Source organism: Schistocerca cancellata, unplaced genomic scaffold, assembly GCF_023864275.1.
Source record: "Schistocerca cancellata isolate TAMUIC-IGC-003103 unplaced genomic scaffold, iqSchCanc2.1 HiC_scaffold_1106, whole genome shotgun sequence".
Taxonomy (NCBI): Eukaryota; Metazoa; Arthropoda; class Insecta; order Orthoptera; family Acrididae; genus Schistocerca; species Schistocerca cancellata.
The window spans coordinates 9,903,114-9,922,227 of NW_026047105.1; the positions used below are offsets into that span (position 1 = coordinate 9,903,114).

At 42.1% G+C, this 19,114-nt stretch overlaps 1 protein-coding gene across 1 annotated transcript in view; it reads left to right on the forward strand.

Annotated features, from left to right (window-relative positions):
• Window positions 1-18,807, forward strand: part of LOC126156206 (zwei Ig domain protein zig-8-like) — a 476,222-nt gene extending 457,415 nt beyond the window's left edge. Inside the window, exon 6 of the mRNA XM_049916292.1 lies at window positions 17,856-18,807. Coding sequence (XP_049772249.1) covers window positions 17,856-17,968 — 113 coding nt within the window. The 3' untranslated portion in view covers window positions 17,969-18,807. The remainder of the gene's footprint in view (window positions 1-17,855) is intronic.
• The last annotated feature ends 307 nt before the right edge of the window (window positions 18,808-19,114 follow it).

Here is a 19,114-nt window from a genome sequence, read left to right on the forward strand (position 1 = left end):
CACGGTACCATATGATGCAAAGAACTGTCGTACAGCCTGCTCCATGTCCTATATCAATTTTTTTTTCATTCCTGAATGGGGAGTGACGACCACTACGACCTTCATGTTCCACACTGTACCTGCTTCCTCTGAGCGCGCAACGCCAGCGACCAACCATCTGACAAGACTGACCTCTTCATCACACACGATCTGTAGACATTCTTGGATGATGGACTCAACTGGCCGCAGTATCCATTCATATCGGATAACGGTACGCCCTTCTGTTGGCGACCACGTTGTCAATAAACGTACGCCTACCCATCGCGATGTGTATTCGAATGACCTCGATCTCGTGCTTCGGCGCTCTGTGCATGCATCATTCCTCAACCGCTGGCGTTCCTTCCTTCGTTCAACAAGCAACGTCTATAGATTCATATGGCGTTTGTGTCACCTAGGCAACCATCGTCTCTTTTTTCGGAACTACCCTCATATGTAATCCGGCGATCTTAAGCCTTATCGTAAAGTGGACATTGACTGCAGCCTGTCTCCTTTCCGGGCAACGCCATAGAGTCTTTACTTATTTTCATCCCAGAGCGAGTGGTGGTCTGTTATCTGCTTACAGAACAAGAAATGCAGACGATAGTCACACCCGTTTCCGGCTAGATGATGTGGGATTCGGCAAGTATCAAAGGCCGAATGTTGTTAGAAGATGATTTAATGACTGCTTTTCCGAAGGATTTATGGAGAAATGTTTATTACAGTCCTGCTAAAGCCATACCTCAGGCAACAAGACAAGCATCACATAGAATAGCAGCTTTTAAAACCATTTATTAGTAAGTTACTGTAATAGCGAACAGAGCTATTTGTGCGCTGGGGACATTTATTACAAACCAGTTGTCTTCATTACCATTGCTGTTCCATGTCGCATCAGGGAGGGGTATTAACGTTCTACTAATGTTGACCTTCTTTGTAGCAAATTTTATTTTAGGGGCAGCTGAAGTGATTCAAGCAACGCAGTAACATCTAATTAGCTCTTACAGTTACCATTTCATGCCGATATAAAGTATTCAAAATTCAAGAAAAAACCCAAATCAGAAATCTATAATGCAATATCGGATGTGAAAGATTAAAAGAAACGTACAGTAGCAAATGAAAAACGATTTTAGTAGAGGAAATAATATTGTTGGTTACTTTATGGTACGAGAAATAGTAAACCTCATACTGACAGATACCATAGCTAGGAAAAATATCAAAGAAACCTACAGAATATGTTGTACAGAACATTGAGGAAGTTGGATCTCGGCTGCATGCAAAGGGCAGAAAAAATGGACGGAAGCGGATCGGAAGTTATCGAATAAGTACGAAAAGAAAAAAATACTAAACCCATTGTCACGTTGGGTGTCGGATTAGAGCTGATACATTATAGAAAGCCTCATGAATATGAAACATTGGTTTCAAGATAAGCTACAGCATAAAATGCAAATGGGAAGGAAGTGGTCTGGGTTCCTCTCTGTGGCAACGTTTTTCACCCGCATTCATTATCACTTTTAATTTGGTGGTACTGGCTATTTTCCATGACGTTTTCTTCGCCTGATACGATAGTTTTAACATTTACCGCTGAACTTGCCGAAGTTTTAAAGTTATCTTTCTATTCGTTCACATCGCTTTTGAAAGACAAAGACAAACGTAAATACATCATGGGGAATCCCACTAAGGCGGAAATCTGATGTCCAGATTGCATGTACACTGTATAGTAAACATGAGATACGTCTGTTTGTGGGTATTCTACTAGATTAGAGAAAATAATAGTTGTCTAGAATGAGAAGTGGAGATGACCTGGAGATATTATCCGATTAATTAGGTGTCCGTTATTGCAACGAGCTGTAATTTCGGTAACTGATTACTTCCAGAGAAAGTCTGACGGTGGCAGGGTATAAAACTGAAACGAATAATAGTGTAAGCTTTCTTTTCACTAACGCTACGATGATAAAACACTTCCAAAACACTTTATGCGTGTTTTAGAGGTCATCTGATAAACAAATTTGTAACATTTATGCTCAGGTGCTTTAAAATGGCACGCCGCGGCCTTATAGGATAACCATCGCTGTGGTTACATGACAAAATATTTCCTTTCTGAGTAAAGCAACAAAATGTGTACAAGTGTACAAGTAGTGGACCGTCAAGTACGTGTTCTTACTACGGCAGCACGGGAGATGATATTTAGATCATACTACGTGACTCATTTGATTTTCTCTGTAACAATAAGTTCGAAGGTAAGTTTTGTCGAATGTACATCGTTTTTTATTGTTTGTCTTCTGACATATGAGTTCCCATACAGCATAGAAAAATTTTATCATTTGCTTTTCCATGTCAGCATGGACAAATTTTTATGTATAAGCAAAAACGTGATAAGTTACATATATCACAGAGCTCTGAAAACTTCAGTGGACGAAAATGCAAGATATCCGACAACATTTACTTGGATTTTGGTTCTACGCGTATTGCTATTGCAAATGAAGAACGAGCACCGTGTGTCAATTGTTTCGAAGTCCTAACTACGGAAAAGCATGTTTCCTAACACAATGATACATCATTTGATACATAATACGATAGTTTGGTAAACAAACGGCAGAATACTTTTCCCACAATTTAAAATAATTGAGAAAAGAAAGTTTTAACTGTATAAGTTATGGTTGCTAGGAAGGTTCTTCATTTATCTTACAAAGCTGCTCACCGAGCAGCAAAGTGGAAGAAACCACACAACACAGCTGAAGACATCATTTCAGCCTTCAGAAATAAATTACTATTATGAAAGAACAAGTTCAATGAGAGAAAGAAAAATTACGTTTTTAAAAGACAATGACTTTCAGCTGCATGAAGAGCTGAAGTCCGTGATTGTGTATTATTTAAATTAATTTGGTTATTACTTTCTGAATTACTACCCTGAACAACTAGATCAGCTAAACTAGATGAAAGATAGATGAATATAGAACGGCCACCAACACTTATCACTCGGCCATCAACACTTATCACTGAAGAACTAGAGGAATTTATTGATATTTCTTCGGACTCCACACTGATATTGAAGTTGATTTCTTTATCAGTGTCTGAGGTTTGGATCCTGGTGAAGCACGAGAATTCACAAATAAGTTTGACTGCTAGGTGTTTTGATAGCTTCTGCAATATCCTACAAATGTGAGGTAGGTTTTGAGCATTGTCGTTCATGAGCACAAAGTACAGATCGTGAATGAATGTAGAGAAAAAGATGCTAGTCGCAATTTCCAAACTGTTTCCGAGATTTGAAGAACTGATGACGAAGAAGAAGGAAGGTCATCCTTCCAATAGATTTCGTTTTAACAATCAGATGTAACAACATTAAAATTTGATTAAAATGTATTATGTCAGTATTTAATAAAAAAACTAGTATTATTCATTTTCTTCAGAACTCTGTTTAGCCTACACCTGGAGTCGGATGTTGTGGGCGAAAAGAGCCGCGGGTGCTAACGTTCAAGTAAGCGAGCGTGGATCCAAGACGTTTGAAAGTGTTTTAGCTATGCACTACTCAGTCGCTACGGTCGCAGGTTCAAATCCTGCCTCGGGCATGGATGTGTGTGATGTCCTTAGCTTAGTTAGGTTTAAGTAGTTCAAAGTTCTAGGGGACTCATGACCTCCGATGTTAAGTCCCACAGTGCTCAGAGACATTTATATGCTGTTTGTACAACAGCATCCAGTACTGCTTCTGATAGATTCTGTAATAACTATATTATTATCTTCCAATCGTTGTTGAGCCATACTGTTTGACCTCAGCATAATGGATGTTCTGATAAGGCGTTATTGGTGGTGATCATACACATTGTTAATAGCATATGAGTTTAGATATTCAATTTGTTAACGTTTCACAAACAGGCTGTGTGAAATAAGGATGGCTTCAGGCAAAAGGCCCTGATGCCGTTTGTTATGGGGCATTTCTCTCGTTAAATGAGGCAATGGTAGCCTTTATTATACCTGTTTCTAACGACGAAATGAAGAGCTACCCTCTTTGACTGCGAATCAGTCTGCCATTACTGCGAAAACGGACTAATTGCAATTGGTCTGATCAAATATCAATTACGGTATTAGAGCCTGAAACTCATTGCACCCTGTACGCTCCATAGATGCAAAGATATCCCGAAACCACTAGATTGCATGTGGTATGTTGCTCCAATTTATTCCTTTCTAAATATTTTTGTAAAACATTGGCTCCGACAACATATAAATCAAGTTATATTAAAAAGGCATTCAGTTGCATACAAGCACAAACCATAAGAACATCGCTGCACCTGTATAAGGAATGAATTACCGCCATGGTTCAGTATCACGAAGGAACCAAAGCTGACTCTTTAAGTAAAACCTAAAAAGTCATAGGACATCCTCAATCACACGAGAAACTCTCTCGTGCCCATATGCCATTCCACCTCAAATTTTAAAAGACGTTTAGTCCAGTCTTCTGTCCTGTAAAATCATTACTAATCTTATATGCAAACTGAAGGTGGAGCGGTGAATAAAGGAAGGGAAAGGGATAATTGCTATCAGTTGCATAGGGACATCACGTGGAATCAGCGGCGACGAGTGAAAAGGTGTACCGGACCGGTATTCGCACCCAGGATCTCGTGCTTAATGGGCAGGGGCGTTAACCACTGTGCCATCCGGGAAACAGCGTCATTGGAACTGTGGAGACCATCTCGGTACTTCTCACATCTCATCCACATCCCCATCGAGTGCCAGCTATCCGAAGTCCATTTTTTCCACATTCGCTCTCTGAGATTCCCACTGGTGGTTGGACGTACTTGTGCGTCTGCACTGAAGAAGGTGAACCCATTGTCCAGCTACGCCAATAAAATTATATGACGCATGGTGTCTGTTCCTCCGGACATGTATGAAGAAAGAGACACCACGGCTTCATACAACTTTACTAATGTGATTTCTTCAAGACAGCAATGATCAACGACATGAGGATGCAGAAGGCAATGGAAACCACTGCATTAAAGACACGTAACGTGTATCCACAGGACATGTGGCCTGTAATTGAAGAAGTGTCATTATGATCTCTCCATTGCAAAAGATTCCGGAATAGTACCCCATTCGGATCTCCGGGATGGGACTGACAAGGGGGAGGTTACCATGAGAAGAAGATTGAATAATCAACGAAAGGATAAACTTCTACGAGTCGGGGCGTGGAATGTCAGAAGCTTGAACGTGGTAGGGAAACTAGAAAATCTGAAAATGGAATTGCAGAGGCTCAATCTAGATATAGTAGGGGTCAGTGAAGTGAAGTGGAAGGAAGACAAGGATTTCTGGTCAGATGAGTATCGGGTAATATCAACAGCAGCAGGAAACGGTATAGCAGGTGTAGGATTCGTTATGAATAGGAAGATAGGGCAAAGGGTGTGTTACTGTAAACATTTCAGTGACCGGGTTGTTCTAATCAGAATCGACAGCAGACCAACACCGACAACGATAGTTCAGGTAGACATGCCGACGTCGCAAGCTGAAGATGAACAGATAGAAAATTGTATGAGGATATTGAAAGGGTAATGCAGTATGTAAATGGGGACGAAAATCTAATAGTCATGGGCGACTGGGATGCAGTTGTAGGGGAAGGAGTAGAAGAAAAGGTTACAGGAGAATATGGTCTTGGGACAAGAAATGAAAGAGGAGAAAGACTAATTGAGTTCTGTAACAAGTTTGAGCTAGTAACAGCGAATACCCTGTTCAAGAATCACAAGAGGAGGAGATATAATTGGAAAAGGCCGGGAGATACGGGAAGATTTCAATTACATTACATAATGGTCGGACAGAGATTCCTAAATCTGATACTGGATTGTAAGGCGTACCCATGAGCAGATATAGACTCAGATCACAATATAATAGTGATGAAGAGTAGGCTGAAGTTCAAGACATTAGTCAGGAAGAATCAATACGCAGAGAAGTGGGATGCGGAAGTAGTAAGGAATGCCGAGATACGTTTGAAGTTCTCTAACGCTATAGATACTGCAATATGGAATAGCGCAGTAGGCAGTACAGTTGAAGAGGAATGGACATATCTAAAAAGGGCCATCACAGAAGTTGAGAAGGAAAACATAGGTACAAAGAAGGTAGCGGCGAAGGAACCATGGGTAACAGAAGAAATACTTCAGTTGATTGATGAAAGGAGGAAGTACAAACATGTTCCGGGAAAATCGGGAACACAGAAATACAAGTCGCTGAGGAATGAAATAAATAGGAAGTGCAGGGAAGCTAAGACGAAATGGCTGCTGGAAAAATGTGAAGACATCGAAAATAATATGACTGTCGGAAGGACAGACTCAGCATACAGGAAAGTCAAAACAACCTTTGGTGACATTAAAACTACGGTGGTAACATTAAGAGTGCAACGGGAATTCCACTGCTAAATGCAGAGGAGAGAGCAGATAGGTGGAAAGAATACATTGAAAGCCTCTATGAGGGTGAAGATTTGTCTGATGTGATAGAAGAAGAAACAGGAATCGATTTAGAAGACATAGGGGATCCAGTATTAGAATCGGAATTTAAAAGAGCTTTAGAGGACTTACGGTCAAATAAGGCAGAAGGGATAGATAACATTCCATCAGAATTTCTAAAATCATTGGGGGAAGTGGCAACAAAACGACTATTCACGTTGGTGTGTGGAATATATGGGTCTGGCGATATACCATTCGACTTTCGGAAAAGCATCATTCACACAATTCCGAAGACGGCAAGAGCTTACAAGTGCGAGAATTATCGCACAATCAGCTTAACAGCTCATGCATCGAAGCTGCTTACAAGAATAATATACAGAAGAATGGAAAAGAAAATTGAGAATGCGTTAGGTGACGATCAGTTTGGCTTTAGGAAAAGTAAAGAGACGAGAGAGGCAATTCTGACGTTACGGCTAATAATGGAGCAAGGCTAAAGAAAAATCAAGACACTTTCATAGGATTTGTCGACCTGGAAAAAGCGTTCGACAATATTAAATGGTGCAAGCTGTTCGAGATTCTGAAAGAAGTAGGGGTAAGCTATAGGGAGAGACGGGTCATATACAATATGTACAACAACCAAGAGGGAATCATAAGAGTGGACGATCAAGAACGAAGTGCTCGTATTAAGAAGGGTGTAAGACAAGGCTGTAGCCTTTCGCCCCTAGTCTTCAATCTGTACATCGAGGAAGCAATGATGGAAATAAAAGAAAGGTTCTGGAGTGGAATTAAAATACAAGGTGAAAGGATATCAATGATACGATTCGCTGATGACATTGCTATCCTGAGTGAAAGTGAAGAAGAATTAAATGATCTGCTGAACGGAATGAACAGTCTAATGAGTACACAGTATGGTTTGAGAGTAAATCGGAGGAAGACGAAGGTAATGAGAAGTAGTAGAAATGAGAACAGCGAGAAACTGAACATCAGGATTGATGGTCACGAAGTCAATGAAGTTAAGGACTTCTGCTACCTAGGCAGTAAAATAACCAATGACGGACGGAGCAAGGAGGACATCAAAAGCAGACTCGCTATGGCAAAAAAGGCATTTCTGGCCAAGAGGAGTGTACTAGTATCAAATACCGGCCTTAATTTGAGGAAGAAATTTCTGAGGATGTACTTCTGGAGTACAACATTGTATGGTAGTGAAACATGGACTGCGGGAAAACCGGAACAGAAGAGAATCGAAGCATTTGAGATGTGGTGCTATAGACGAATGTTGAAAATTAGGTGGACTGATAAGGTAAGGAATGAGGAGGTTCTACGCAGAATCGGAGAGGAAAGGAATATGTGGAAAACACTGATAAGGAGAAGGGACAGGATGATAGGACATCTGCTAAGACATGAGAGAATGAGTTCCATGGTACTAGAGGGAGCTGTAGAGGGCAAAAACTGCAGAGGCAGACAGAGATTGTAATACGTCAAGTAAATAATTGAGGACGTAGGTTGCAAGTGCTACTCTGAGATGAAGAGGTTAGCACAGGAAAGGAATTCGTGGCGGGACGCATCAAACCAGTCAGTAGACTGATGAAAAAAAAAAAAAAAAAAAAAAAAAAGACATACAAATGCTCGTTGCCTCTCCTCAGGTATTAAATGCCACTCATTACTCCAAAACTGCCGTACTACGTCAATTACGTCCAACATCTTTGCTGCACTGTTACATAACAGTAAATATTTCTCCAACTCCTTCTCCATTACAGTCGTATGATTGTGAAAGAAACTACTCTGCAATCTTCGTCTTATCCAAAACCACTCCGCACTGATTAAATCTTTTTGTGTAATGTCTAAATAGCACGCCTCTCGGCATATCACAGCTGTTTTCCCTGTTTCGCAGCGTAAAATATCCATTTTTTTCTCACCTATTATCTTTAGTTTTCTTCCGTTCATTTCATTTGCTAATATTACGCAGTTATTTCTCACATTTTCTCTAACCAGATGAGTTCTTCTCTACACTGAATTCTGTGCTGACGCACACTTTTGTTCGACGTCATTACTCATGAACAAAGTTAATAAGCATGACTTATTTAAATTTCGTATGTTCATTCCCATATTGTTGTTCCCGTTGTTGTCATAACAAGGGTATCCTACAACAATGTATACTCTCTCTAAAACTAAATGCCCCTTTAATTAAATCGGGTAGAAATAATTTTTTCGCAGTAACAATTCAGAAGACAGTGGAAAGTTTAGTAACGCTCCCGTTTGTTGCAAGATTGGAAATAAATATACCGTTATCGTTCGAGAAACGGAGGTGTGTGCTGAAGTGTTACAGGAAAACAGAGACTGAAATTTGTGGTATGTTCCTGTTGGACCAAACTGCTGAGGAAATCGGTCCCTAGGCTTACACACTGCTTAATATAACTACAACTAAGTTACGCTAAGGACAACACACGCATCCAAGCCAGACGGAGGACTCGAACCTCATACCAGCGGAGCCACGCGAACCGTGACAAGGCGCCCTGGACCATTCGGCTACACCGCGCGGGTAAACTGAGAGTTTGAGTGAGCTTGAACGATGTTAAACAGTTGAATTTGCAAACCCACATCCATCGAGAGTAACAATTAGAAGGATCAGGGACAAGTTAGAAGTCGATGGAAAGAAAAAATATGTGAAGAATGTACATAGGCGGAGAAAGAGACGTCGTATAGTCAGCAGTATGTGCTGCAGCAGTGAAGCGTACTTATACTCAATCCACGAAAAGGTTCAGAGCTCGGACAAAAACATGGAGAAACCGCGAGGAAAGCGTTCTTTAACACACCTGGAGATGCTAGCAAAGCCTGCAGGTTGCGCTGTTTTATTTAGCACGAACGGTACCTGCGCAACGTCGTCAATATGCAACAAGTGTCGGGCGTGGTCAGAACAATGCTGTGTGTAATTAGCGTAATTGTGAGTGCATTATTCTGGAGGTAAGTGAATTCGAACGTGAGCTAATTGTTGGAGCTCGTATGGTTGGTGCTTCAACAATCAGGGTAGACGAAGTACTTACAAGGGAGCCTCCCCATCGCACCCCCCTCAGATTTAGTTGTAAGTTGGCACAGTGGATAGGCCTTGTAAAACTGAACATATATCAATCGAGAAAACAGGAAGAAGTTGTGTGGAACTATGAAAATATAAGCAAAATATACAAACTTAGTCGTCCATGTGCTAGATATGCAACAATATGGACAGCGCTGCCTCAGGAGTGACGTAGTCCTGTGGTTAGCGCAAGCAGCTGCGGAACGAGATGTCCTTAGTTCAAGCCTTCCCTCGGGTAAAAAGTTTTAACTATTTTTTTTCAGTTTATGTGACAAACGCTTATGTTTTCATCACTTTTTTGGGAGTGATTGTCACATCCACAAGAAAACCTAAATCGGGCAAGGTACAAGAATCTTTTTACCCATTCGCCAAGTGCACAAGTTAGGTGTGTTGACAACATATTCCTGTCATAAGACGCACATGCCGTCACCAGTGTTGTATAGAATATATCAGACGTGTGTTCCTGTGGAGGAATCGGTTGACCTATGACCTTGCGATCAAATGATTTCGGTTCCCATTGGAGAAGCACGTCCTTTCGTCTACTAATCGCACAGTTTTGCGGTGCGGTCGCAAAACACAGACACTAAACTTATTACAGCGAACAGAGACGTCAATGAACGAACGGACAGATCATAACTTTGCAAAAACAGAGAAATTAAACTTTTCAGCCGAGGGAAAACTGGAACCATGGACCTCTCATTCCGCAGCTGCTCACGCTAACCACGTGACCACGGCGCTCCTGAGCTCACACTCTCCTTGATGGTACCTAACTTGCACTTGGACTACTCAGTTTGTATATTTTGCCTATTTTTTCATAGTTCCACACAACTTCTTCCTGTTTTCTCGATTGATCTGTGTTTAGTTTTTCAAGGCCTATCCACTGTGCCAACTTGTAACTAAATCTGAGGGGGGTGCGATGGGGAAGTTCCCTTGTTAGTGCCTCAAGAGGCACCGATGGAACATGTATACCCTTTACAGGGAAAGCAATAAAACATCTTCCGCAAATTCACAACGCGGACCGAGACATACGTCTTTGAAAGAGGATTATGTCGAAAAATAAGAGGACGACTGAGGCAAAAGACACTGCAGAATTGCATGCCGGACTCGAGAACCATCACATCATCAACACTAAACGAAGTGAGCTCCATAAGCAAGGTTTTGCACGTCGAGGTGGAGATCCAGAATCATTCGTAAGTGATGCAGATGCTTTTGTCAGGAAAACGTGGTACCGAAGCCACAAAACCCAGATTATGTAGCAATGGAGGAACTTATTTTGATCAGATCAGTCTGTTTTCAACTTCCTATCGCGGTTATATCCCAAGTACGGCAATGTTTCGCCGATGATATGGGCAGACACATCGTGGTATTCCGTATGGCCCATAGTTACTTTGTAAGGTTCCATTACTGCCAAAGATTACTTCTCAATTTTGGTTGATCAGGCCTATGCCACGGTACGATGTTTGTTCCCAATGATGAAGCTGTGTTCCGAGACGACAGGGCCGCAATTCGCGCAGCTCGCATAACCCAGTACTGCTTTTATGAGCACGAGGTTGAACTGTCGTGTTTCTCTGGCCACCAGAGGCAGCAGATTTCAGTATTATTGAGCCTTTGTGGTCTACTTTGGAGCGAAAGGTGGCTGTTCGCTATCCATCTCCATCATCTTTACCATCATTCCAGGACGACTGGGAGCTATTTCGAGTGCCATTTGGTAATGTGTTGTGTTTTTGATGTATGCTTTTTTTATCCACTGCCTGTACGTGAAGCAGTGCTTTGGCTGGACTGTGACCAGCTAAGAGAGAGATCTCATGGTTTTGAGCACTCAGAGAGGAAAGCCTACTTTTCGACACTTCTCCGTGCTTTGAACTAGAATGGATTCCGATAGGCAAATGGAATTTCCTGAGTGGTATCGACGTGTATGTAGAAGATGAATGTTTCCAAGTATTAACTCTTTGTTCGAAACAGTTAATCGACGCAATTGTGTGTACTGGGATGTTAATCCGTGGTATGATTTAGTATGTCGTCTAGAAAGTCTCACCACTTCACTTCCAACTTCTGCATTGCTCAGTGGCTTCGAGATAGATACGACGAAGAAGAAGTATCACACCACAAACACTGGATGAACCAAGACTGCTAATTGAGCAAGTTTCCGATGTTATTCCATTAGAATAAAAAAATGTTCAAATGTGTGTGAAATCTTATGGGACTTAACTGCTAAGGTCATCATTCCATAAACTTACACACTGCTTAACCTAAATTATCCTAAGGACAAATACACACACCCACGCCCGAGGGAGGACTCGAACCTCAGCCGGAACCAGCCTCACAGTCCATGACTGCAGCGCGTCAGACCAGACCGCTCGGTTAATCCCGCGCGGCCCATTAGAATCAACAGAATTGATATGTCGCTCAGATCAAATTCGCTGCAGAAGACGAATTGCAATGGAACATGGGCAGTTTGGACGTATACGACCTACAGCTACATCTGAATGGACACGACCCCAAAACCTATGATTTATATTTTATGTTATTAACCTTGAATCTCTCCACTAAAAGACACTACTAAGACACTCCAACAGTCAAGTCAACTGGAGGAAATCCCTGAAACGTGGCACAGCTTTTGAGAGCTTTCAACTACAAAGCGCAAACAGCTGTAAGCGAAAAGAATATGACGCGTTGGAAATTCCCGTTACGAACTTCTAGGACATGTAGACGGGATTCAGTAAATAAAACTTTGAATTGGAACTCATGTCAGGAAACGTACTTTATCCATACTTACAGCCATTTGAAACCATGTAGATAATTCAAAAATGGCTCTTTGCACTATGGGACTTAACATCTGAGGGCATCAGTCCCCTAGAACTTCGAACTACTTAAAACTAACTAGAGACAGCACACACATCCGTCCCCGAGGCAGGACTCGAACCTGCGACCGTAGCGGTTGTGTGGCTCCAGACTAAAGCGCCTAGAACCGTTCGGCCACAATTGACGGCTGTAGATAATTCGACGATTTTTAAAAGTAATTTATTAGATGTGACCCAGTGCATCACTTTTTCTACAGTTATGCTCATTAATAACCAAAGAAAGAAACAAGGAAACTTGCTGAGTTTTCACAAACACTGTTGTTTACAGTGCAGCCTCTTCCAGGTCGGGTGTGCCGCGTCTTGCTGGGACACCGGAGTCGTGCCTACTGACAGTAAAGTTAAACTTTCTCGAAGCCGTTGTGTGATTGTGGCGAAAAGGGTATGCGATGGAGTCGGACGCTGTGGATAACGATCTTGATAAAGGTGACGGTCAGCTCTTTCATTACTCTGAGGTTCGCCATACAGAAGGGTCATGTCGGTGTATTCTGCAGACCTTGCTCCAACCCTCACAGGCACTTGAACGAAGCTCGAACCGGGTCAGAGAGGTAGGACAGACCTCAAATAACAACAGTCAATCCGACGTAAGCAAAACCCCTCCCTCCGCTCATAGCTACTCTGTACCAACAAACGTACAAAACTTGTTTTCAAACTGCTATAGGCCACAGGGGGTACTTTTCAAGACACGGGCTCCTATTTTAACTATTGTCTACTCCGTCCCATCTACAGGTCTTAGAATTCCGAAACAGGAATTTCCAAACAATCTGTAGACCTATGAATAGGCGTTGCAATACAGATGTTTACACAGTCGCAATGTAGACGCATGAAACAGCTGCGTCCAGTGTACAGAAACAGTCCATCACCTTTATACCACTGTTTCGTACTTTCAGAGGTGGTAGCAGGAATACAAGGCGTGGAAGTATGAAAGTGGAATTTCCGTATAGATGGTGCTAGCCGACAGTGTAGGGTCCATGAGACCACGTCTGCAGCGCCATCTGCTTCGTGTAACGGTTGACGACGAGTGACAACTCACAGTAACTCAAAGTTCCATACATCGGTATTCGTTTCAAACCCGTAAATAACTCGAGTATCGTGCCTACGAACTACGATTTGCGGACAGCATTGGTTTTCTCTTATCGTTTGAAGTAAACCGCTGCAAAATCGCATCGAATGTTTATCGAAGCTTTCGCCGAACGTGCTCTTGGGAAAACACAGTTTTTCGGATGGTTCAAAAAATTCAAAAGTGGTTGATTTGACACGAGAAACGACGAGCGCGAGAAGCCACCGAAAAAGTTCGAAGACAACGAATTGCAGGCCTTATTGGATGAAGGAACTCACGTAACTCAACGGGAACTCTCGGAACAAATGAATAGCCGGCCGAAGTGGCCGTGCGGTTCTAGGCGCTACATTCTGGAACCGCGCGACCGCTGCGGTCGCAGGTTCGAATCCTGCCGCGGGCATGGATGTGTGTGATGTCCTTAGGTTAGTTAGGTTTAATTAGTTCTAAGTTCTAGGGGACTGATGACCTCAGAATTTAAGTCCCATAGTACTCAGAACCATTTGAACCATTTGAACCAACAAATGAATGGGACGCAGAAAGCCTTTTCTCATCGGTTGAAAGCTATGGGAAAGGTGCAGAAAGAGGGAAATCTAGTTCCGCATGAGCTGAATGAAAGATACCAAGTAAATAGAAATACCACTTGAGAAGCGCTGCTCGCCGGATACAAAAGAAAGTCGTTTCTCCAAAGAAAACTGACAGGTGATGAAAAATGGATATATTTTGAGAATCCTAAGCGTCATAAGCCATTTGTGAATCCAGGCAAACTATCGACATCCACAGACCAAATCGCTTTGCAAATAAGACAATGCTTCATTGGTCTACATATTGTTCAAAAATTCCTGTTAAGAACTTCTAAGACCTGAAGAGGGGACGGAGTAGAAGGGTGTCATCTATTATGAGGTGCTAAAACCTGTTGAAACCGTTAGCACTGATAGTCAGCAACAGCTAATGATCTATTTAAATCGAGCTTTACGTGGATAACGACTGGAATATGGAAAAAAGGCAATATTAAGTCGTATTGCTCCATGATAGCGCCCCATCACACTGCAAAACGAGTCATTGAAACGATCGAACCGCTGAGTAGAGATGTACTACGGCATGCGGCTTTTTCTCCAGACTTGGCTCCGTCCGATTATCATCTACTTGGATTTCTGGGATACTCTCTCGCTGAACAACGCTTAAATAAGTATGAAAGTTTACAAAAACGGCTCACCTACTAGTTTTCTCCAAAAGAAGAGCTGTATTTTTGGCATGGCATCCACAGCCTGCAGGAGACATGGTAGAAATGTATAAATAGCAATGTAGATTATTTTGAATAAAATATTGTTTATCAGTTTCAAACAACAAACGTGTAGTTATTGCAACCAAATTCCAGTTTCGTACTTGGTAGGGATTCCTAGACTAAACTTGGCTCCACTTAGCAACTAATAAATACACGAAACCCTCAGTTGCTAAATTTACCTTTATTGTAATTTTAATTAACGTGGAAGCCACTAAAACACCAAACATGGAGGCAAAATGCACGCATCTAACAGCTACTTACAAAAGAAATAAAATCACTAAATTTTTTTTCCGCAAGATGAGAATACAACGTCCCAATTCGGACCTCGCTGACACATTTTACTGACGTTAAATATAACAAGATAAATAATCGTACATGTGACGAGAATAAATGAATAACACTATCGATCTTTACAGATGAGAATACGACTATATCCACGAAGGTTCGCGCCCTGGCAAGGGGGATACTTAACTTCAACATATAAGGTGATTACAGTAAACCCTAATTCCACTCCCCAAACGTAGTAACGATATAAGCAAGACAAATGTACTGAAGGAGGATAGCTGGATGTGCCGTAGTAGAAAGCACCACTATCAACCCCGTCAGGATGCGACCCCGGTGAACACGTCAAGTTTCAGCTACCTGCAACATACACAGAGTCATTTGTAGCTTCTTAAAAACAATTAACATGAAAAGGCACAACGCGTAACACACTAATAAAATATAAACGACTACTTCACTGAACTAGCTCCTCTTTAGACAAATCGAACAGCGGAATACTAATAAAACGTAAAATATTTCTAACCTATAACAAACTAAGTTACCACGCAATAGAACATCGTCTCGAGCTCACAGAATACTCAGTTTGACTGGCCTGTTTATAGGTCTTCCAACTCAACTTAACAGTGTCAGATTAAGCAAACCCGCGAATACAAAACTCGAAATATGACAGGAATAATGACTGAAGCCACTGACAATGCTAGGCTGCCACACAGAGGAGACAATAGTAATTTACAGCGGCACACAGCCGACCTTACATCTCTAATGTAGTATAATCAGAAAAAACAATTATGTGTGTAATAATTACTTACAGTACCATGACAACCTCCGAATAACAATTATTACCCAAGGTAGGTGCTGGTATCGAAAGGCACCTTTAGTAATACAGGATCCGAGTGTATTCACTTATTGGAAGGGTCTCAACTTTACATCCCTTTGCACATAGCTCTCTTTTTACACACTTCTACAACTTATTCAACTAAAGAAGAGAATATAAATGCACATATAACGGACACAGATTTCAGCAGAATAAAACAGTACTTTAGTATGGCGCAAATGGCTTCATTTGCTTTACACGTGGGATATCTTCACCATTCAGTAATTCAGAAATATATTTAACAACGCGTGAGAGCAAGACTTCGCCGTGGTATCAGCTGTTTAGTTCACATAATTTCCTGGACAGACACAAGGCAGACGAAGCGTTTTCACTTGCAACAGCGGCTAGCATCACACATTTCCTCCGTGACGCCATAGATATATCTCAGTTTCAAAGGCTTGTAACAAGAACCTATACATGCCCTCGCAGCAGAAAAGCCCCAAAACCCAACGGTGCACCACCGCGATACCAAACCCAAGATCCCATCAAGGCACTGGCGGGATCTCTCGCTGACCCTGCCCACAGCGTACAGGCGTCGTACCACAGGCCTGACGGTAAACGTCAACAAGCCACCTCCGACCATACGAATATCCACTCCACTGTCTCTTTTCTCTCTCCATTAATCACCTGACCACCGGCCTGAATCGCGGAAGGCAAAATTGGTGATCCTATACCCGATGGCAGCGATGCCATTGTAAGTGCGGGAACACTGGCGCCAACGGCGCCACAGCACAGTACTTCTGCGCATGGTACACGGAAATCAAATTTTTCAATATTACTCTACAGCCACACTTGATGTTGTCGTGGTCTTCAGTCCTGAGACTGGTTTGATGCAGCTCTCCATGCTACTCTATCCTGTGCAATCTTCTTCATCTCCCAGTACCCACTGCAGCCTACATCCTTCTGAATCTGCTTAGTGTATTCATCTCTTGGGCTCCTTCTACGATTTTTACCCTCCACGCTGCCCTCCAATACTAATTTGGTGATCCCTCTATGTCTCAGAACAAGTCGTACCAACCGATCCCTTCTTCTAGTCAAGTTGTGCCACAAGCTCATCTTCTCCCCAATTTTATTCAATACCTGCTCATTAGTTATGTGATCTACCCATCTAATCTTCAGCATTCTTCTCTAGCACCACATTTCGAAAGCTTCTATTCTCTTCTTGTGCAAACTATTTATCGTCCATGTTTCACTTCCATACATGGCTACACACCATACTTTCAGAAACGACTTCCTGACAGTTATATCAATACTCGATGTTACCAATTTCTCTTCTTCAGAAACGCTTTCCTTGCCATTGCCACTCTTTATTTTATATCCTCTCTACTTCGACCATTATCAGTTATATTACTCCCCAAATAGCAAAACACCTTTACTACTTTAAGTGTCTCATTTCCTAATTTAATTCCCTCAGCATCACCTGACTTAATTCGACTACATTCCATTATCCTCGTTTTGCTTTTGTTGATGTTCATCTTATACCCTCCTTTCAAGACACTGTCCATTCCGTTCAACTGCTCTTCCAAGTCCTTTGCTGTCTCTGACAGAAGTACGATATCATCGGCGAACCTCAATGTTTTTATTTCTTCTCCATGGATTTTAATACCTACTCCGAACTTTTCTTTTGTTTCCTGTATTGCTTGCTCAATATACAGATTGAATAACATCAGGGATAGGCTACAACCCTGTCTCACTCCCTTCTCAACAACTGCTTCCCTTTCATACCCCTCGACTCTTATAACTGCCATCTGCTTTCTGTACAAACTGTAAGTAGCTTTCGCTCCCTGTATTTTACCCCTGCCACCTTCAGAATTTGAAAGAGAGTATTCCAATCAACATGGTCAAAAGCTTACAAACACACTTAACTTTTTGTTTTCAGTTCTAATAGAAAATTGCCAAAATGAATACATACAAAGTGGCGGGTTTGTTAGCCAGTGGACAGATACATTAACAGGTGACGGAAGCTGACATGGGCGGTGCTTCTGGTTGCAGGGGAACACCCGGCAGCCATGCAGCACGGCGGCCAGCGGGGGCTCCACTCGGGTCCGGCCGCGTCGACGCTGGCGGCGGGCGGCGCCCTCCTGCTGCTGCTGGCCTGCAGCTGAGTGGTCCACCCAGTGGAACACCTGCTGCGCGTCACCGCGGGCGCTGCCGCCGCCTGGGGCGCCGCCGGACTCGCCCCGGCAACACCGCTGTGGCCACTCGCCACTGGCGCTGTCTGGCCAACCTCTTTCTGTACGTTCTACTCAGTGGGAGACGTTCTAGTGTGTGGTGAGGCTGCAGGGTCACCTGTGGTGTGTGGGATAGATTTGGCCTAGGTGACAGTGCCATTCAGGCGACTCGTCTCTGTAAATACACGTATCTTTGGGAATCTCTTTGCTACGAACGGTAACCATACCGCGGACCGGAGTAGTTGCTTGATCGTCACTGCATCGCTGTAACACTTACAGTGACCGAACAGCGTATTACTGATGGGCAACTTACGCCAGTGTAGGTATTTACCTGCTAATCGGTGAATGAGTGTCAGAGAGTGGAGTGAAGTTATCCGTAGGAGACTGTCGCGCACTTCGTTTCGAGTGAACCGATTCATCGTGTTTCTGCGTACCTTTTTGGTGTCATCACAAGGACGACTATAATTTCAAATCATTGTGAATGTTGGACTGTTGTGTTTTTCAAATTATTCGTGGATGTAATATATCTCTATTGTGAAATAGTTTTAATACAATACCTGACAACTAATTTAATGTTATTCTCCTTTAAATTATACGATGAGTTGGTATTTATGAGTCTATAACATCGAATTCAATGAAACCATTCCAGTAGCATTATCGATGGATGTTGTCATTGGATTATATAACAGTACTTGCCAAAGTATTTTCTGAAAAACGAAACCTGTTGCTTGAATAATGTACTTGTGAACTATTTTTCTTGGACAGAAATTAAAAAGAAATTACCCTACCAAGACCTCATCAAATCCAATGCTTTTTTTCCATTCATTTCCGAAGTTGGAAACACCTGTAAGTTAACGTCCAAACAAAGACAAATAGAATCACATACTGACGGTAATCGCTGTCATTTTCATGGTTTTGTGACTTTCCATTGTTTTTTAAACTGTAATTCATATTTATATAAGTAAGATTCATATTTGAACTAAGGTAAGTGAAATATTTTACTTGACATATTCCATTGGCTAAATTCACATTGACATCGTGGTAAGGACACTGCTCTTACACCTCTCGGACTGTGCTTAC